Below are 21,148 nucleotides of genomic sequence, written 5' to 3'. Positions count from 1 at the left end.
CCACGCCCGCCATGGCGCTGCGGCCGCGCTCCGTCAGGGGCCCTCTTTCCTCAGAGGCGCACGGCACTGGCGACAGCGGCTGTCCCGCCACTGCCTGGCGCCACCTACCCCCCCGCCTCCGGCACCGCTCCCCACACCACCCTCGCTTCAGCACCGGGCAGTACACCACCGCGAGGCTGCACGGCAACCGCGGAGTCGGCCTCCACCGCCAGGCAGGCAGGAGGACACGCTTCCGAGAGGAGGGGGCCTTGCGCCATTTTATGTCCTCTCCCGAATGAGCGTCCATGCGCTGCCGCCATCTTGAGAGCGGCGAGCTCAGCAGTCCAGCCCGAGCCGCCATCTTAAGAGGGCTCTACCGTCGTGTTGGTGGTAGTACCGTATTATAGCTATGAATGAACATTAAACAGTTACTAAAAGCCCCACAGCTACCCTAAGGGTGATGTACTGCATCACCCAAGATACACCTGCCGTACTTTTTTTTTTGTTTTTGTAGCCTTTTCCCCCAGATCTCCCTACAAGACAACGTCCAGCTCCTGCATTGCATGCAGAGCATCAATCATGAAGCTTTACTTGAGTTGCAAGCTGTTCAAGGAGGGCAGTGGTGAAATAAAGTGCGGTTTGGGGGTCTTCAGATAGAATTACTTTGAAAAATTACTTGGAACACAGCATAAACTACAAGGACAGCCTTCACGGCATCAGCACATCCTGCACAGCATCACAAAGAAGCCATGTGTGCTCTGGTGAATGTAAAAATCCCTAACTCTTGCTTCACTGCTTTACTTTTAACTGCTTGGCTTGTTAAGTAATGTGTTAGGTAACCATATTATTGTAATTCAATTTGAAACTGGGCAGGGTGCACAAAGCTTTTTGTCTTGGGCTAGCTAAAGAGCTTTGTTTCTCTTTTGGGTAAATGAATGAAGATGCAGTTATTAAATTGTAACAGAATAAAACAGATGATTCACTAAATTATTACACTGGAGCTGGGCTAATAATAGCTCTTGCACAGCTCTGTCTTATCAAGTACATAATACACAAGGTTATGCATGTTCTCTATGAAACTAATTAAGCATGCAGCCTACTTTGTTCTGCTTATACATCATAAAATCAAATTAGATGTTTAAAAACACGAAATTACTTGAAACTGTAAGCTTAAGTCCTAATTCTACAGATACAGTTACGAGACTCCCAAAGGGCAGTGCTGAAATTCATCCTTTCAAATCTTCTCTACATCTTAATCCTTTGCAGAGAAAGCAGAAAGCAAACATAAAGCACGGGGAAAGAGGGAGAAGAGAAGAATACAGGGGTTAGACTTAGTTACTTGTCCCCTGATGCTTTTATCTTGGCCTTAATATATAACCAATCCTAAAGCGCCTCACTACCTTTGAGTGGCCAACCACGGCTTGCTTTCTGCCTCTCCAACAAAAATCCTTCAGCTCATCTTTGAGAGAAGGCTTTTCCCACTAAAACTGGGAGAGAAGATAATTGTCCACTACTTCTTTCAGGGGGGCAGGAGAAAGAATCAATGTGAGCAGAACTGGCATGGAAAAAAATACGAAAGGAAAAGTGTCTTCAAGCATTAGATAAATTGGATACTGGAAACGCAGTGTTTACCATTTAGAATAATAACGAGGCTGTTCCAAGGGAAGGATTCCAATTAATTCTCATCTGTATAGGTCTGAGTCTTAGAAAAAACACACTATGTTAAAGATATTCACCTTTCTGTAATCTATGATATCTGTAATGGCAGGACATCCTGATTATATTTTATATGATACTTGTAACAATGGTTTTTCCACTCCAGCATGAAGTTCCTCTTCTTAAACTCATCTAAAGCTTCTGTCAGTCTTTCTAATAGCACATGCCTGCTCCATGTCATCGTCTGTCGTTTTTCTCTCTTTTCAGATGAACAAGAGTTCAAGAACACATGTGATAAAACAGCTCATTCAGACTGGAAGTGGCTTCCTTCTCTGCCTGGAGCGCCTTTCTGCTGCCTCCACCATTAAAATCTGCTCATTCGTTCAACAGCCTCCTTCAGGAATAAACATTCAGGACTTCTAACAACTCTAATGATGTTCAGAAAACTCATCCCACAGTGAAAAGGTGAAAACTCTGCCTCCAGTGAGAGTGTGCTGTGCTCTACATCTCTAAAGGTTGAAACTTCACTTCCCGCAGAAAGCTTACTGTGGGTTTGGTAGCTGTGCAAGTGAAAAAAGGCAAAGGAGAATAAACCCTCTTCAGCAGATATGAAAGGGAAACACATTGAGGCTATTTCAGGTATTAAAGAGATTCTTGCAGCAAGCATGCCAGATTGCGTACAGGCACAGAAAAGGTTAATATAAAACTATTTCACTGATTGACTTGCTGTGAAGGCCAGTTCTGTACCAGGTGATGGGCCAGACATGAAGTGCCTGTCAGAGAGGTTCATAGTGGAGCCAGGCAGAACGGTCAGACATGCACTGTACTGGTCACAGACTCTTGGATAAAAAGAAAAATGCTGGGACAACTTCCTTCTGTGCTCAGGTGTGCCTGGATGTGGGGCCATACACCTTTACCAGCTCTCCCAGCACACAAGCTGGTGCAGGCTGTGCATCCTAGCTGAGATTAAACTCACCACCACATGAGGCATAGTGTCCTCCTTAACCTCAGGTTACAACCATTTGTATTGTATTACTTACAAAAGAAGGAAGTGGAGAAGCAGCAATATCTAAGTGTAGTCCAGTACCACGTTGAGTCAGCCAGTGCCACAGAAGACAAAAGCTATATGCTATAGTCTGTGTTTAAAAAGGATTTTCACCCAACACTTCCTGTAACTCCAGCATTCCTAGAAGGTGCTGTCCATTTTGTGAGGTCTCTGTCATGCTTCTAGATCCATTTCTGTTTCTGGTGGCAAGCTCCACTCTAACACCTGCAGCAGCTGCAGTTTCGTATGCAGAGACTGAAGACTGCAACTAAGCTGGAGAGCAGGTTTCCAGGTCAAAATTCTCTTGAAGAACAGGATGATGTTCAGCAATGATAAATGAAAGGCACTACCTCAGGCAGGAGGAACTGAACACACGAATGCAGAAAAATCTATAGAAAAGGACCTAGGGTTTGTATTGGCTCACCAGCTGAACATGGGTCAGCAACAGCATACTATCACGAAACAGGCAAACCTTGTCTCTGAGATAAACAGGGCTGTTGTCAACAAGGGACATGAAATGATCCTTCCCTTTTAGTCAGCAAGAGCAAGGCTTCTGATGGAGACATGTCCAGCTTTAGCCGGCACATGTCAAGAAAAATCCAGAGTGTCAAAGTAGCCTAGAAGGAATGGCCAAAATACATATAAGGAGTGGCCCAGAGGAAAGATTTGGGCAGTTGGGACTGTTTAAGCTAAAGAGGAGGAAGCTGATGTGGAACATGACAGCAGTATGTAAACATAGTGTGTCAGAATATGAAGACAATAACCTGATCTGCTTGTTCATGGGGGATAAGATTAGATTTCAAAAGTGCTTGAAGTCCACCAGAAATGCCCACTAGAGACAAGGAAAGGCTGGAAAGGCAGGTGAAGCTCTGAAACAGACTGCTCGAGGAAGATGAGAAACTTCTACGCTGGAGGTGTGTCAGGCCAGTAAAAGCATTTCCCCATGAAGAATTTAGCAGTTTATGCTTTGCTGGCATGGGGAATAGATTACATGGGTCCCTTCAAGTCTAATTTTTCAGAAATTCTATGCTGAGAGGGTCATGTTTTGACATGCTCTTTCTGACCCAAATCCAGCAGCTTAAACCATGACAGAACTGGAAATACTCATTTTCTGGGAAGATGCTGATCACCAGTGTGCTCCCCAAAGGCTAAATTAAATTCAAAGCTCCATTTTCAAATTAGCCTTTGTTTTGGATCTTGGAGTTTACATTTGAAAAGAAGGAACATTTCCCACATCTTGTCTTTTTCTTTGTGCTTACAAGCTGTAATTGTGAAGATGCAAATTGCTGTGAAGTACCAAGCAGACATAATTTCCATGCTAACTCTTCATCCTGTCTGTTACAAAGGTCTCTTGTTTCTTTTCCAATTTCTTTGCTGTTCCTTTGTCCCTTCTCTGGCTCGACCTTTCTGTTAGAGATGGCTTTTACCCACCTGCTTTCTGCTGGATTCTCTCTTATGCCACAGTCTCTACTTCAGTGGTTGCTTTACTGCAACCTCCTGCTTGTTGCTGGACCCCGTCTGCTTCATCCTTTTTGATTCATTAATTCTTTTCCAAAAGTCAACCATTTACCATTCTGTTGTGTGCAATCTATATCTCTATTAGTTACGATATAATGTAATGCTTTATGATCAGAGATTAATTTATTCTATATGCAATCTACACCAGACCCTGTAAAAAATGCAATAAAATGTTAGTAATAACCATAACGTGTAGCAGATCACCATCTCTGGCACAGAATAACTTCATTTAAGTATAAACACAGAAGCAGAAAATAGTTGAGACTGGATGGGCCTCTGGAGATCCTCAAGTCCAGCCCCCAAATCTCAGCAAATGCTCATGGCTAGTATTCCTGATATCTGCTGAAAAACAGGGATTTTGAGATTACAGTTTTGATTACAGTTTTCTGAATGCTACAGAGCAATGTTATTTTTGATCTAAAAGGATACACTGAAGCCATTCTGTGCGTTTGCAGGAACTGAGTGTTTTTGGACAAAAACCTGCATCCATGTCTAGAAGCTGAAATAAAGTGAAGCAGAACTGGGACAGAAATAAACCATGGCTTCAATATAGACTGCATTCATACACATGACATTATGAACCAGCGGATGGTTCTGCTGAGCTGAATTAATCTCTGCATGTCTAATGTACCTTTTGTTTAGCTGACTTGGGAGCGCAAATGAAATTAATAAAACAGGATAATGGTGGTGAACTGAGAATAGAAGTTCAGGGAAATTTGGTGATGCATCAGAAGAAAATAAAGCAAATTACAGTAGGTGAAAAGAAATCGCTTCAGTCAACCTGGGATTCAGCTGTGAAAGAGCTTCTGAAAGACTTCACAAGTTTTGACACAAATGCAATCTTAAAATGCTTCTTATTAAGAGACACATTTGAAACACACCACATGCACTCTGTGGAATTAGAAAGGAGATCTTTTTCATATTCATGTGAATAATAAACTGATGTTTGCTTATATATATATATATATATATAGAAAAAGAACATCTTGTACCCCTACAGCTAACACCTTTTCTACGCTAGGGAAATTTGGCATGTTGAAATGACTATTTGGATTCTGTATCACTTGCATAATGAGCCCCCTCCATAGGCACTTGGGTGGCAGATGTGAGCAGTTACGAGACAGTTCCAGTTGTACAGGGCTCTTGCTTCAGCTGTGCACAGAAAATAGGGAAAGTCATCGACTCCTTCATTAAATATTTCAGCCACCACAAAACAAGCACCACACAGATGCAGCTGACATATATTATGGCACCAAACTGTCAGTTATAACTGCAGATAAAGAGAAGCCTTCACCATCACCTAAACTTTCCTGATGCACAGTCCACTAGCTGCATTTGTCATTTATGTTATCAGCAAGGGATATAACAAATGAGGGGAGGGATGGAGTGTCTTCAGCAAATGCCCCAGAGGGAAAAGTGTGTATTTCTCTTAGGCAGAAATTAGGAAAATAAATAAGTATTTGGATATTGTGCATATCCAGTCTATTGCCATCTGGAGTCATTGGTTAGGAGGTCTCTGGGAATTGCCCTGAGTCACTTTGGTCAGTTAGCTAGTCCTAACACCCACAGTTTAATCATGCACAAGTAACTGAGCCTTCATTATGAGATGAGGAGGCACAAAAATACAGAATGTAATCAGTTCTAAGTAATGTTAAGTTTGATGGCTTTGTAATGGAAAATAACTGCGGCGATTGAAGGTAGTTGACATAGTTTCAGGCCCTCAGGACCTCAGTACAAAAGGTGTGAGAAAAGCAGAATAGAAGGACAGGACCTGGGGATGGGGAGTATCTGGGACTAGCAGATGTCCAGGGTGGGCACAGATAAACTAACTGGTAAGTAAAAGGACAGGATGATTGCTATGCTTGGGGTGTTAATAAACCCATTAAGCTGGTGTAAGCATCTACTAGGGAGTATCCGGAACTAGCAGATGTCCGGAGTGGGCACAGATAAACTACCTGATAAATAGAAGGCCAGGATGATTGCTATGTCTGTCTGTAAAGTTAATTAAGCTTGTTGGGAAAAGTAAACGACCCTTAAAGACCACCACATTTTTGTATGCATGCCGGAAACTTTTGGGGAAATGATGTAATATGCTCGGTGACCATATAAGGATGACCTGTATAGCAATTCGGGGACACACGTTAGGAGGAGCTATCCCCCGTGTCTCCCTGCGCCACAATAAAGAATACCTGCTTGTCAACTTGAAACTGTTGGTGAGTTTGTTCCTGGAGTTTTCTCCGAATAAATTATAAAAATTGATGGGGGGGGGGGAGGAATCAATTCATTTTTGGACAAGATACCCCTAATTTAACTGTACTATGACAAGGAAAACAGAAAAACACAAAAACTTTAGGATGAACTTTAGTTAAAAAAAAAACCTGAAAGATAGTGACTAAACGCTTTGTTTTAAGCTGTACAGAAAAAGAGTGTTTGGTCCCAGCAGTCTAGAGGCCTCAGCATCATAATTTGTAACCAACATCAAAATTATCCCCTTGCTATTTTGGAGGGACTAACTTGTCTTCATTTGTTTTGGGGTTTTTTCCTTCTATTTTCCCTCCTCCTTGAGCGATTTTCTATAAGACCCTATTTTCAACAGGAGGGGAAAATTTAGCCAAATACAGCATTTTAGTAAGAGATTTAACAGTGCCCTGTGATAGTTTCACAGTTGAGAGGATGCAGAGGCTTGTGTTAGATGCATCAGGTGCTGGCAGGAAACAGGATTTTAAAGTTACTGTGTTCGACACATTACATCCTGTAACTTGGAACTTAAAGCATTTCTGACAGCTGGGTCTCCCCTGAAATAAGTACACTATGACTGCAGCTATTTTAAGAAGTTAAAGGATGCTGGAAGGTTGCAGACAGGTATTACACCTGAGGAAAACTGGTCAATTCAGACCCTTCATGTCTTCTACTTGTACTGTCTGTACCAACTTAACTGGACAATAAAAGAGCTTGCAGAATAATGTGCCTGGTTTGGCAAGAGGTTCATAAGCCCAGAGACACAAGGGAAAGAAGAGGCTCGTGTTCAGTCCAGGTTTCATCTGGTTCAGGACACAAGGCAGTAAAACCTTTAAATATTAAAGGCATTATGACAGAAGGCACAAATAAAACAAACATAAGCACAAGACATTTGTTAAATTTAGTTTTTCTAATATTCACATCTGGGAAGCTCCCACAGTTGGTGTGACCAATTCTGCCATCTCAAGGTTCTGCTAGTCTTACCATAGAGACAAATATTGTGCAGTGTACCCCTACTTTTTTTTGCACCAGCCTGTCTCTACCACTCTGTGTCTAAATTGCTCACCTGAGAACTCTCTTCTGCAGAGGCCTCAGAAAACTCTTTACTGAACGTCCTTTTGCACGTTTTCCACTTGCAAAATGTCTGGTGGCATTTTCCATCATTCCTGATACAGAGGATACCTCAGACTCTCTTTGGAGACACAAGTGATAACTTTTACCCAGCTCTCAATCTAGTAGGTAATGCATTCTTAGCGTGGGAATAGAAATGCATTTTCTTACTGCAGGAAACTCGGCAGAGAGCTTCTCTCCTCCCCCAGCAATACACCCTTCTAAAGGACAGGCCAGATCAAGTACCTGGATGTTATATTATGCCTTAGTAAGTCCCGTGTTCTTAAACTTCTCATTCGCAAATCTGTGCCAGTTTTAAGCAGTATTGCCAAACAGGAGAATATTTTTGCAAGAAGCTATATTTGCTTTATATCAAGCTTTTATTTTGCAAACTTTGGGGAATCTACTTTCTTTTCTAGAGCTTAGGAAGTTGGTGGATAAACACAGAAAATCTGACCCTGTCTCCTTGTTGAGAAGTTAAAAACGTTTTGTAGAAATCCTGTCACATTTCCATCTCTGAACATACAAGAACACAGGATTAGCATGGAGATCCCACTCCATATTGCACAGAAAGTTCTCCTGCTCCAAGAAAGTTTTACTCTGTGGCTGTATGAATTCTTCTGCAATCTGGAAAAGTGAAACTCTCCCCAGGTTCAGGGAAATACCACAGCTATTGAATTACGAGGATTACAGAGAGAGGACTCTGTTGAATAAAGCAAGAGGAATGTAAATTCATGGCCTGTCTTGCTGACTTCTAGGTGGAGTGCCAGGTGTTTCAGTAATGATGCCTTGAAACTCTAACCTGCATGGTTTAGAAGGTTTAGAAGGTTTCTACCTTTCCCACCCAGTCTCACAAGCCTATGCTTGGCATCTTCTGCTCCAGTAAAATTACTGTGCATTTTCTATACTCACACAACTGTAACTGTACCTGCTAACAGGTGCTAGAGTTTTTAAACAAGTTGTATCCACGAAGGGACTGTGCACACACACACACACACACACACACACACACACACACACACACACACACACACACACACACACACACACAAAAACACACACACACACAAAAGGTGAATATTTTATTACTTTTTTAAGTAATCAACATGGAAACAATAGCAACAATTAAGTCACAAACAGGCATAGCCTAATTGTAACCACAGCATTAATACTTAATGTGAATATAACAGATATTACAAGTATGTGAACATTATTCATTCTCAGTCATTGAACATAAGTGTACAGTAAGGTCAGCATTAATGTATTAAGAATGCTACAAAACCAGCTGGCCATTGTCCTTCAAAAACCAGAGTGCTTGCTGTAAGACTGGCTGGAATGACTGCTGTCCATCCCTTCAGGCAGCTATACTCCTGGACTGCCTATGGGTCCTGCCTATTCTCCCATTCCTGCATGTGTTTCTGATAGCTCCCTTTGTTTGTTAGGGGTACAAAAGCACTACCTGCTAGAAAGAAAAAGAGCCACAGTGCCAAGGGCCAGCCCTCACACTCCGCATGAATCATGCATGAATGCAACCTGCCAGCTAATGCTAGAGGCAAAACTGGCTCCATTGGCAGTGTGTGACATCGGTATCTGCCATTCCAACTGTTTTCCCACCCTCCCCTAACTCCTTGCTCCGCAGACAGGACGTGCTTTTGGAGCTGTACCGCTTTCAAAATGCTTTCTTTTACACATCACTCTTCAGTAGGGATTCTGTAACACAAAATAAAAATTTTGCTTTTTTTGGAAAGGAAGCTCTTTAAATACACCCCTTCTGTCTCCTGGGCCTTTTACCGTACCTTCCTCTTTTTCAGAACGTTTACTAATGTGTGTACTGAATCACCTGCCTCTTAACAGAAGTACCAGGGTGACACTATAAAAGGGTAACTTGCATTTGGTATTGTGGTCCCGGCTCCTCTTGTTCTGAGTAACATAGGATAAACTTCTCAGCTCGAATATTTTCATAATCATAGGGACGGATACACCCTCAGAAGTAAAACTCCCCAGTCTTTTAAGAACCAGACCAGAGGACATCAGTGTGAACAAAGCAGCGATCTCCATCTTTCTTCCCATCAGGATTCCTCCTAGGGTGCCATCTACTGTGTCATTGTCACTGTGGAGACAAGAGAAGACATCTACTGTCAATTCTCAAAGCCTTGATTGAGAAGCAAAAAACCTCACAATCCTACAGCTCACTCAAGTGGGATCTTGTTTTCTCCCAAGCCCATTTACTATGACCTCCCCTGCTTCTTCTCATCCAGCTCGTGATGTTCTGGAGGAGAAAAAACCCAAGCCAACAAAAAAACAACCCCAACCCCCACAAACAAACAAAACCCACAAGAAAGAAAAAAAGAAAAAAATCAAAAGAACCTTCCACAAAACAAACAAAAACCCCCAAACAAAACCAAAGCCAACAAACAAAAGAAACCCCAAAACCAAGAAAAAAAAGAACCTTCCGCCCCCCAAAACCCCGCCACCCAGAGAAGTAGATATGTGATTATTTCTGTGGGGGGTTCAGTAATGGGTTTGGACACCTCTGTTCTAAGCTGATAAGTGCTTCCCACGGATAACTACTTTTAATCATCTTTTTATTATTTATAGCAAAGCATATCTCTTAGCCAATACTGTAGGTTTGTGCTGTAGGTTTGTACTGTGGACCTTTTCAGGCATAATGCAGCATGCACCAAAGGAGCAATAATGAAGTAGCTGACTATTTGTGTTCCTGTTCTGGCCATCAAGTTTAAACATTTCAGAAGAAATTAAAACTTCATGCAAAACTATGGCTTCGCAACATGACATCTTCTGCAGCAATACTGTTGTACGACACTCCCTCCTCTGCAGGCCCTGTAGGCTTGTGGGACAGTGCTCTGAGCTTGGTTAGGAAAGGCAGAGCAAGGGCAGAGTGATTAAGCCAGTGCTACTCTAGCAGCATTCTGCTGTGAGGCCAACTTCTATCCTGTCCCACTGCCACAAGTAACACACCGGTGTAGTTGTCCTGCTGACCGGTCCTTCTTCTGTCCAATGCTTCCCAGAGTGAGGCAGCTCTGAACTGTCCCGATAGTCTCGCCCCTTGGAGTTCTGCATGTCCAGCACTGCCCGGCTCTTCGAGGGAAGGGGCGGTTTGTTCTGCTGCCCCTGGGCACTTGGGCTGACTTCAGACCTCAATGGCTTGACTAGCTTTTTGAGTGGTGCTGAGTTTTCTAATGGTGTGGTAATCTTCAGCTTGCCTTGAGTCTTTTCACCTGTATTCTTTTCTTCGTATTGGCCAGAGCAGGTATAGGACCGAAACCGCTGTGTGGGGACCAGGAAAGGTGGTGATGGCTGTTTGCTGGGGGTCTTGCTGCTCTCAGGCTCCTGGGGTTTTGTGAGATGACAGCTCTGATCAGGCAGTGGTGGCTGCTCTTTTCGCGAGGCCTTGGGGTAGTCCTGCTCTTTCTTTGGTGCCACCTTGCCCTTATACCCCATAGAGCCATACAGTGGGTTCTCAAACATCTCTGGCTTTTGCTGCCCCTCCTCCTGAAGTGAAGGCTCTGCTATGGTTTTCCCCAGTTCAGGTGGCCTAGAGTCATCAAAGCATTGTAAAGAGAGACTTGTAAAAAGCAGGCAAGAGACTGATTTAAACAGAAAGTGAATAGGAAATGAGCATAGTAAGACTGAACAGACTGTGCAAAGGGGTGGCAGGATAACAGTAAAATTTGGGGAGTGAACAGAATTTTGCATTGTTTTTACTTTGTTTAATCATTATTAATATGACAGCAGAGACCAGATAAGCATGGTACTGTATAAACTCCCTGCTGGACTACAGTCTTTGTCCAAGTGGTAATTGGCTTCTCTTTAAACAGAGATAAGCTACTGAGCCAAACTGTGCCAAGTGCTCTGAAGGCTCTGTGACACGCACAAATCTGAATTTAAATACTAAAAAGAATATTCAGATTTGGCAGAAAGGATTGAAACGTCTGTCTGGACAGTTAGCTGAGTCGTAGCTCACATCATACTGTAGCATTTTACAACTAGGTCAATCTCCTCTCGCTATCAATGCTACATGGTATTCCTGGGGAAGGGATAAGACTCCTTGATGCACTCAAATGCACTATATACGAGTAACAGCTATAATTCTGTAGGTGAGGCAATCATTGTTCATTCACAGCTGAGGCCTTTGAATTGGGGCTCAGACTGGAATGACAGCACAGCTATACAGTGGGACAAGGGAGGTTTTGTGGGTTTTATGTGACTTGACCTGATTTGGCAAGGCTTTCATCTGGAGAGCCATCATGATACTTAAAAGATCAGCCACAATATCACTGAACAGAGGAGAATAGGTGTGAGTGGCACATGTTCTTTGGAAGTCTTCAAATGAGTTGTGCTCCTTTCTTCAAGTTATTTTCTGGAAGTCAGTACATGCAGGAGAAAAGAGCTGAGACCATGATGAAGCCTTGTCAGGTACATAACAGATTGAGGCACTGCTTGCAGCTCTGAATTCTGCAAGTTCTGGCTTATGGAGTGCAACATCCATTTACTAGTGAACTATAGCCCAGACACAGGAAGCATCTGTCACTATGAAAAGGAGGTCTGAACAAGGACAGTGTGTACAGCACTGGGGTGGAATAGCCTCATCACTTTACTTAGATGCATATGGATGGGATATTTTCAATTGCTGGATGAAAATTCTGCATCAAGACTTGTGACAGATGCAGTAGATGGACGCTAACTTCTACGGCAAACTGGACACTTGTGTAGCGGTGTACACAGAAATTCGGTTTAAGTACTTCACACAGGACATGTGAAGGAGCTCTCCTCCTTCACATCCAGTGGAAAGATCTATGTCACTCTTCCCTTTTTTTCTTTGTTACCAACTCTGTGGCCTTTTCCTTCTTTTCTCTTGGTAGAGAATGAAATTTACACATAGAAAAAAAAGTGTTTTCCTTTCACAAAACTAGCTATACTAGTTTTCTTTGAATATGTGATGTGCTGCACTTGTGACCCTCAGTTATCTTTAATTCTGGAGATGAAAGTCTGAGAGAATATGCAGCACCTTGAATTCTCTACAGATCATGAAACAGTGACTGTGCAGAATGACAGAAGAGAGGGCACTCAACTCAAAGACTTACAGGTACTCTTGGCTCCGACTACAAATGCTTCTGTTTACTGTAGGCTGGAGAGATGGTTTTGGAGATAGAGGTGACACAGAAGGTGATGTGGAGGATGGCTGACTCTGTCCCATTACAGATGTAGTCTCTTTGGGCTGCTGCTCGTAGCTCCAGAGAGCAGGTGGTTGGTCTGGTGAAGGTATCTGCTTAAGCTGGCTAGTTGCAGACGGCTGCTGAGAGAAAGCAGCCATCCCCAGGTAGTTGGGGTTGCTGATGTCTGTGGGAGTGGAGCTGCTGAAGAGAAAAAAAACTGTTAGGAAGACACATGCACAAATACGTTTCTTGTCTCCCTGCCAGATCTAAAGGAGTTAGTGCCCACTAAGTGCTTAGATTTAGTGCCACCTACTTATTTTTTTGGCCACTGATGCTTTGGAATCAGAGAATAAGTAGGAGTCCTGTTAGTGCCTCTCTCTGCCCTGGGTCATTGGAGAGGAAGCAGCTGGGTCAAGGTCTCAGCACCAGATAGTTTCCCTGGCTGTCACAGGCACTTCCATTTCCAGGCTGCAGAGAGCACTCAGAGGCTTATACAGGTTTCTAGGCCCAGCAGTTCAGCTGGAAGCTGTAGCAGAATGGCTCCAAGCAAGAGGCAAATGGCAGCACTGGGCAGCATTGCACAGCATAGGAATAAGGAACAACAGGAGAGGTCTTTTGAGGTGTACCTATATAGTCTAGCAGGGAGAAGGCAGGAAGTTGCCTGCAAAGAAATGCGCCTATGAAGCTGTAAGCCTGTGATTCTTGGGAAGGAAAAGACAGGCAATGTGAGCACAGCTTCCCACCCCAAGCCGGCAGAGGTGAAGCAACAAGATTACCGTAATGTGTCCTCCTTTCCCAAGTTGTCTGGAGAAGAGGAAGCACTCCCCCAGTAGCGAGCAATGGCTGCTGCCTCTCTGGCCACCAGATGAGTAGATTTTGACTTTCTGTTGGAAATAAAAGGTCCCTCTTTAAGTGAGATGCAGGAACCTACCCTGACTAATGCATTCTCAGCTTGTGAAGCTTTGGGCACAGAAGCATTGACCAGCCCTGACCAGAGAGCCACAAAGGCAGCTTCCCAGTGCTCAGCATGCCTATTAATACTGCTCCCACAGCAAGCACAGCTTTGCCTTTATTGAGTCAACTACTTTTCCATAACCAGCTCACACACTTGTCCTTTACCTGTTGGTCTGATCCCAGTCTTTGCTAGGCTCTAAGTTGCTGTTATTCTTTGGTTTCTGCCCAGCAATTTCATCACGTTCAATCTTGACAAAATCTGAAGGAAAGAAAAGGCATTAAAAAGTGTTTTGGCAGCTTCACAGTATGATTGCATAAGTTTTCTGTGTTACTGCTTGTATTAAGGCATCTCTCTTGACTATCAGAATGACAGTTTTAAGCAGTTGATGGTATTACTTTCAACAATATGAAACAGGAAAAAATGTGTTTCTTGAAATAGAAAGGTCATGATCCACCAAACAGCCACATACAGATCATTTTACCATCGAGAATAATAGTAAATGTAAAGAGGCTGCTTTTGTACTCTGAAAGAGAACAACAGGTAGCAAGGTGAAAATGAGCAGGGTTGTGATCCTTTAGCTAAGGAGTGCTACTTGAGAGCCTCACATGCTCTTTGTTGATGTTCCCCCAGGATGACCAGAACAGGGCAAGCTTCGGCACCTTATCATATGGCCACAAGTGGAACTAAGGCATCGCCATTCAATAAAACCAGTATTAGTGACAGACAGGGGGCTCTCTCAGTCTGCTGAATTTACTTGAATGATGAAAAAGGAAAAAAAACAAATCACATTGCTGTGCCTTTCCGAAAGAGCACATGTATACTCCTGAGAACTAAGGATACTCATATCTTGCAGTCAGCATCAAAAGTTCTTGCCTCTTTGGACTAAAAGCACTGCAAGGATAATTTTCAGTTCTTTGACAGATGTATTTAGAGATGGATATTCTCTGGGGTGAGCACTGCAGAGATAATCTCGTTCCTTACCATACAGTTTCTCTCTCTGTTTTCCTTGTGATGTCTGTAACTTGATTTCACCTTGGAAGACTCCTGTTTTCTCACCATGGTGTGTCAGCACAGTATGGATAGGAACTAAGGATTCTGTTGCTTCTATTCGCAGGGCAATGCAGCCTTCCCCTAGAGACAAGGAGACAACGAGCCTGGGACTGGGAAAAAAAAGCATTGAAGTATTTTTCTCCTGTCAGTCATCTACTCTCACTGTGCTGACAGGGCTGAGATTACCGGAGAGAATCTGCTCTGGATCACAGTAAGGAATGTAATGTCCCTGGAGAAATCAGCAGCATTCATTTCACTTCTTCACATATGTGTGAAGGATTTGGGCATTGGAGACAGCTGCAGGTGGCTACAGGGTTCTGAGCTTCCATTAGTGGTAAAGAAAACATGAGCCAAATCCATAAAACAGGATTTGTATGTTTTGAGTTAACTAATTTAAACAGACTGACTCCTGAATTAATTTCTGTACTTTCTTTTTAAGCCATTGCTCTTTTGGGGCTGGTAAAGCTGACACAGATTGTTGCTTCAAGTTAATTTGCTTCTAATCATCCTTAGCTCACAAATTATTCCCCAGAATGTATTCTTGTGTGTATTGAGTTCCAAATCAGAAGTCAGAGCATCATGGATGTTCAGTCTATAAGAGTAACTTCTGTTCTCTCCCACTCCTTCAGCAGTTTGGAAAACTCTAAGTAGATTTTGACTCATCTAGAACTTTAGAGCTAAACACTTACCGTAAGATTCATCACTGTCTGATGACTTAATGCTGATCAGGATGTGTTGATCCAGAAGGTATTCTGGGTCTGAAATAATGGGTGTCAGCTGCAAAGACAAGTTAATGTGGGTCAATACAATAGGTGGGCTACATGAACACAGTTATCCCTGTGCCTCAGTCCCAAATGAGCAAAGCTCAGCTGGACAAACGGATGAGGATATCATGCCACCTCTAGGATCAGCCTCTTTGATGATGTTTGGAGATCTGTGGTAGGAGGCTACATACTTTTAGAGTCCCCCCACTCTCACTCCCAGCACCGCAGATGGAATGCTACAAATCAAACACTAACGGCCTAAGCTGCAATTTTCTTCTGCAGTGCAGGAATAAAAACTGCTCTAGGAGGAAGTGATCTGGACTTTGATTCAGTTTGGTCCCCAAAATCTGTTTGGTTGTTGTTACAATCACTTATTGTACAGCCTTTCCCCAATCTTTCAGTGTTAAGGCACTCTTTCCAAAGTCAGCATTTGTTAACTTTTCAGAAGGGCACTGACATGTATGTTTACTCCAAATCCAGGAGCTCTGATAATACTTCCAGCTCTCACCATGACAGAAAATGGAGAAGAGCTCTGATCTCAAGGGTAGGACTTGTCTCTGACACTGACACATGGAACACTATGTCTGGCCACTGATGGTCTTTTTTAACACGGGTAAAAAATAGTCAACTTTTCTATAAAATACTGAGAAAAACTTTGCCTGACAGGGCAGAGAAACTCCAGGGTAGAGCTGCTCTTTAAGATGTCTTCTCTTCCATCTAAAACATAAAAACCAATAGGGCCTGCTTAAAAGACTTGTCAGCATAGTTGTGTTCACTAGAAGTGTGAGAAGAAGGTCACACTCCTGAGTGACATGATCACGCCAGCAGAATTCCTGATAGAGATGAAAGCATACTGTATAAAAGAGACATTTTTTATGTAGTATACTGGCAAGAAAGTTCTTTCCTGCTTATAACACACTCTGGTTAGCTTAAGCCCATCCTGCATTCTTACAGCCTCTTTTGAGTATAAACAAGACCACAGCCATGTTCCTGAAAATAACGTTCATATAAGACTTAATGTTGCTAACGGGATACAAGTGGAAGGCTTCTCTTCCGTATGGATATGGAAACGGAGTCCCTGCTTACCTTTGGAAGTGCATCAATGAACTTTACCACAAGCTCCCCTTCACTCCCATCCTCATTTTCTCCTTCCTGGCTCTTCACAAAACCTGCAAAGTGATGAGAAAGGAGTTCGCCAGAAAAAAGACACCAGAACTTGGCTAGGAATCCTCTTCAGATGCCAGATCTCCAAAATGCCTACAATTATTATCCCAATTGGACACAAGTTTTGAAAGTATTAAGAAGCTTCAAGTCTGAGCTTTGGGTCCATGTTTACACAGTAACTTTACATGTGATTTTCCTGGTGCATTGCTAAATGGTTTTATTTTACAGTTAAACTTGGCACTGAGAAGCTCAGTGCATACATGGACTGGAGGATAAGAACATGACAGCTCTTCCTACGCCACTCAAGATAGCACACTTTTGAAATTCTAATTTAAGATTCGTAATACACTGTTTCCATAGAAATTTATGCAAATTTCGATACAGCCAAAAAAATAATCTTTTATGGAGCTGCCTTTGACACGGCGCTCTGACATGCGATAATGTGATGAAGCATACACTGAAGGCATGCTGTCCCACTTACAGGAGCTGTCCTGTGATGGGGAACCGCTTAAAAAAACACACAGCAAGGGCATGTAGGCTTGCATTACATAAACAGCTGAGGCTCAGCCCTGCAGCACAGGGACAGGGAATGAAACCTGCAGCACTGGAGGGTACATTTATGGAGTCAGATCACTCCTTTTCCTTTCACCTGAAGCTGATCCTCTGGTTTATTCTTTTTTAAACCAGGGCAATTATTTTTATTAGCTTAAAGCAGATGCTTTGCTTTGAAAGCAGCCGATCATTTGTAGCAGGCACAGTCAGAAATGCAATTGATCATGTGCTTGCTAAGTAGAGATTGCCTGTGTAATAAGCAAGAACAACATGTGCTTCTCTTCAAGAAATTATCAGGTTGCCAAACAAGATGGAAGAAATGGTGGAAGACTACATGTCTAAGCATGGATTACAGCTAAATGGCTGTGTGTTTTGGATTGTATTGCTGACAGTATAGGATGATTCGTAAACTACAACAAATCTCTAGGACATCCCTTTTTTTGCACTGGAACAAGTGATCCACACAGCTATTTACTGAGATCCAAGCAAAAGGAAGGGGAACTATCCAAACAAGCGGGAAACTCTGACAGAAAGAATAAAGTTGGGGAAAACCATACTTTCTAAGCAGCTGGAGTGAAACTCGATGTAGAACTTGGTCTGGGACTTGGTCTTCAGAGTGGCGTAACAGTGCAGGAACTCTATCTCCCCTTGGGAATTTGTGTACTTGGAGTCTAGAAAAGAAGAAGGGAAAAAACCCAGCATTTTCAACAGGAGATAAAGAAAGTGCATTTTCGACTCTTAAAGGGTCAGCTTTTTCTTTTAACATATACAAAGCATTGTGTTTTGTGCCCAAAGGTGAAGACGGCATGATTGCACTCAGACTGACTAACCATTCTTGGAAACAAACTGTGAGGTGACTCCCACTTCGAAGGTGGCAAAGACAGGACTGTGGTCACTTGTCATGATGTCAGTGGTGCAGCCTGCCAATGAGAAAGGGAGGAGAGTTACTGCCTTATGTTCTGCTCTGGTGAAATCACTGCAATAGCAATATTATTCAGTAATTTTCCAGCAAACATAACAGTCGCTGTGGTAACTGTCTCCAGTCAAAGGTGTTTCTACATAATCTCATGTTAGTATTTGGGAATGTAACTCTTCTGTCAAAATACATAAAGATTAGGTTAACGGACACAACATTTGGCAAGCGACTGTCAGTGTTAGATTCTCACAGCACAAAAGGCAGTTACAGGCTTTCTGGTTGCCTCTGCAATTTGCACAGCTAACTAAAGCGCAAATATGGCAGGAAATCACAGAAGAGTACACTGGTGCTGCTTCAGTGCTACACTGCAACTCATGGCCCAAGATTAACAGTGACTGAGCAAGGTCCTGACTTGACCTAAGTGCACACTGAGTTCTAGCAAGCCCAGTCCACTGAACAGACTTCATAGAGGTACTTACTTGACCACACACCTCATCATCATAGGCTCTCTGATCAGAGAAGTCCACCTTATACCCCAAGAGACATCTACAGCCCTCTTCTCATTCCCATACACAGGAAACCATCAACATCATACTCAGATGCTTGGTCCTACATAGACTCAATGAAATTCTGAGTCATTTTTTAAACAGGTCTTATGAGATTCCTCTCTTCCCTGCACTGCACGTCTGTGATGTTTCTCAGTGAGAAAGGGAACAGGTTCTTGGTACCACACAGTCTTTCTGGAATGTGATTTGACAGAAGAGGGATGTTTGCAGCTCCAGCCTCAGACTGGACTGTGTATGCAGTACACAGTACCACGTACCCTGCTGGCACCATCAAGCAAGGAGCTCCTGATGGTAACTGCACAGGAAAAGTTGTTGTTGCCAAGAAATGACTGGTGTAAAATGATCCTGCAGTGTGGCCTGAAACTGGACAGCTGCAACTGTCTGAGGGGTATTCTGCATAGAAAAGAGTATCAGAATTAATTCCCAACCTTGTAAGGTTACAGGCAGAGAGATCTGGCTCCACTCTGCCCGGTTTAACATCAGGTCCCTCTGTGCTGAGTGCCTGGCAGTGCAGGGAGATCCTACAGACTGTGCTCTGAATCATTTCCGCTTCAGACTGATTGCTTTGCTATCTACAATCTGTTATCTACCCACCATAGGACTGACACACAACGTGCACCATGGGATATGATTTCCAGAGCACTCGATCACACCAGGATGGCAAATTGTACTTCATCTGCAAACCAAAGGAGAAGTGATGTCAAGAAGAAGAGAAAGGACCAGCTCACAAAAGAACAGGAAATTCACTTGCTCAAGCACCACAGATTTGTGTCAAATCTTTTTCTTTGTATTGACTCCTTTCAGAACAGTACAAGGGCAAAAAATGCAGAGACTGGTTTAGGTCACTTCCTTCTGTAGGAGTTATTTCCCTGCTCTGTCACATACTTCTGAAGAGACATGAGTTTTCACCTACCCCTGTAGCTTTTTGCTTGGTGTAAGCATACTTCTCCCGGGTGCCTCTTTCAAAGCGGTAGGTTGGAGCAAAAGTGATCTCTTCTTCCTCTAAAACAGAGAGATAGCTGTTACAGTGTGGCCCATTGAGAACCCTCACCTGGCTGAGACAGGCACTGCTCTGTACACGCTGCCCCACATCAAGTCTGGCACAGAAAGTTGGTGGAAACGGGAAAGGAGCCTGCCAACAACCTCAGAATCTTACCAAATTGCAGAAACACCTTTTGGTCCTTTCTCTCTATAAGAAGCTGGTCGAAGGCCAACAGCTCCGGATAATGCTGCTGCCTGATCTTCTGGATAATATTCTCCGCTTCCTGCCAACAGGGAAACAGCAGAGCTGCAGATGATGCAAAAGCTCCTTATAAATACTCCCTTCAGTGAGGAGCCAGCAAGTGCTTCTGAACTGATTCACAGAGCCATGCCCCTGCCACTTCCCCACTGTTCCCTTCACTGAAAGGCTCCAGTCTTTGCTGCGTGACCAAACATTTGTCTATCAATACACACATCAAAATGCCCACACAACCCCCACACACAAGCACACACACTGCCAGATGTACATCAACACCAGCCTGGCTGTTGTCTCCCACCCACTGAAACCTATCCAGTATTTATTATGGCTTGCCTGTTTCTGAAGGCCAGTTCTGAGCCATTAAAAGCTAACCAAATAGTGCAGAAAGGCAATCTCTTCATCAAGCTGTTCACAGACAGATGCTTACTCATAGTGGGAAGGGGAGTTGGGAGTTTGGGGAAGTGATGCCACCCGGAGCAGCAGAGTATGCCAGATGCCATTCCTGGGTCCATTAATCCTTGGAGAGGGCAAAAGGGATTTCCTTTCCTCCCTCAACTGGTGTCACACTTGTGCCCTGGGGATCCTTTCTGCCTCCCCTATTTCTGCCACTGTCTGCCATGTTGCCTTAGATTGGGAAAAGACAGCGCTTCTATGGCAACACAGTATTTTCTCTCCCCAGGGATTCACACAGCATCCCTAACCGTTGGGGGCTGCTCCACACGGTAGTTCAAGTCTCCCAGCCAGAATAGATGAGTAAAGCGATGAGTGATGTTAAACGGACTCAGTTTCTTATCTCCCAGTGTCAGGAAGCGCAGGATGCTCATGTAGTTCTGGTTGCGTCTGTCAAGACAAGAAACATCTGCCTGACAAACTAAATTGCCATGCGGTTTCTAAGTGCCTGCACTGGCACAAACTGATGCTTTACCAGGCAGGAACCAGTCTGGCTCGACATCTAGAGGAGGGTACATCAGAAGCTGAGAACTTGCCACCCCTGTCTGGCACTGCACCTCAGCAGACAGGCCCAGGTGACATGCTCAGTGTCTCCCAACCTACTCAATGCGGCCAATAACACAGCACAGCTCATGCTGCACCTTGTACGTTGTGTATCTGGTGAGCTGGGGGGCAGCCTGCTCTGAGGAGGGGCAGTGGCATTTAGAGCAGCTCCTTGGGTGTCAGACTGCTTCCACCTGAATTGAAAAGCTGGAAAGCTATCCTAAA

At 43.5% G+C, this 21,148-nt stretch overlaps 1 protein-coding gene across 3 annotated transcripts in view; it reads right to left on the bottom strand.

Annotated features, from left to right (window-relative positions):
• Window positions 1–8,614: 8,614 nt before the first annotated feature.
• INPP5D (inositol polyphosphate-5-phosphatase D) overlaps window positions 8,615–21,148 on the bottom strand; it is a 53,176-nt gene continuing 40,642 nt past the window's right edge. For 2 of the 3 annotated variants that reach the window (XM_062606566.1, XM_062606568.1), the window contains exons 15-28: window positions 20,632–20,770; window positions 19,847–19,955; window positions 19,604–19,692; window positions 19,285–19,366; window positions 18,039–18,128; window positions 17,766–17,879; window positions 16,579–16,661; window positions 15,418–15,505; window positions 14,660–14,809; window positions 13,843–13,936; window positions 13,500–13,607; window positions 12,652–12,924; window positions 10,526–11,102; window positions 8,615–9,656 (exon numbers count right to left, since the gene is read on the bottom strand). In XM_062606566.1, the coding sequence (XP_062462550.1) occupies window positions 9,654–9,656; window positions 10,526–11,102; window positions 12,652–12,924; window positions 13,500–13,607; window positions 13,843–13,936; window positions 14,660–14,809; window positions 15,418–15,505; window positions 16,579–16,661; window positions 17,766–17,879; window positions 18,039–18,128; window positions 19,285–19,366; window positions 19,604–19,692; window positions 19,847–19,955; window positions 20,632–20,770 (1,999 nt within the window). In that variant the 3' untranslated portion in view covers window positions 8,615–9,653. The remainder of the gene's footprint in view (window positions 9,657–10,525; window positions 11,103–12,651; window positions 12,925–13,499; window positions 13,608–13,842; window positions 13,937–14,659; window positions 14,810–15,417; window positions 15,506–16,578; window positions 16,662–17,765; window positions 17,880–18,038; window positions 18,129–19,284; window positions 19,367–19,603; window positions 19,693–19,846; window positions 19,956–20,631; window positions 20,771–21,148) is intronic. The other variant, XM_062606567.1, reaches the window with a different exon arrangement.

This window comes from Pezoporus occidentalis, unplaced genomic scaffold (assembly GCF_034315485.1).
Source record: "Pezoporus occidentalis ecotype Australia unplaced genomic scaffold, CSIRO_AGI_Poc_V1 ctg97, whole genome shotgun sequence".
Taxonomy (NCBI): domain Eukaryota; kingdom Metazoa; phylum Chordata; class Aves; order Psittaciformes; family Psittacidae; genus Pezoporus; species Pezoporus occidentalis.
This window is presented reverse-complemented; position numbering and strand designations above follow the sequence as displayed.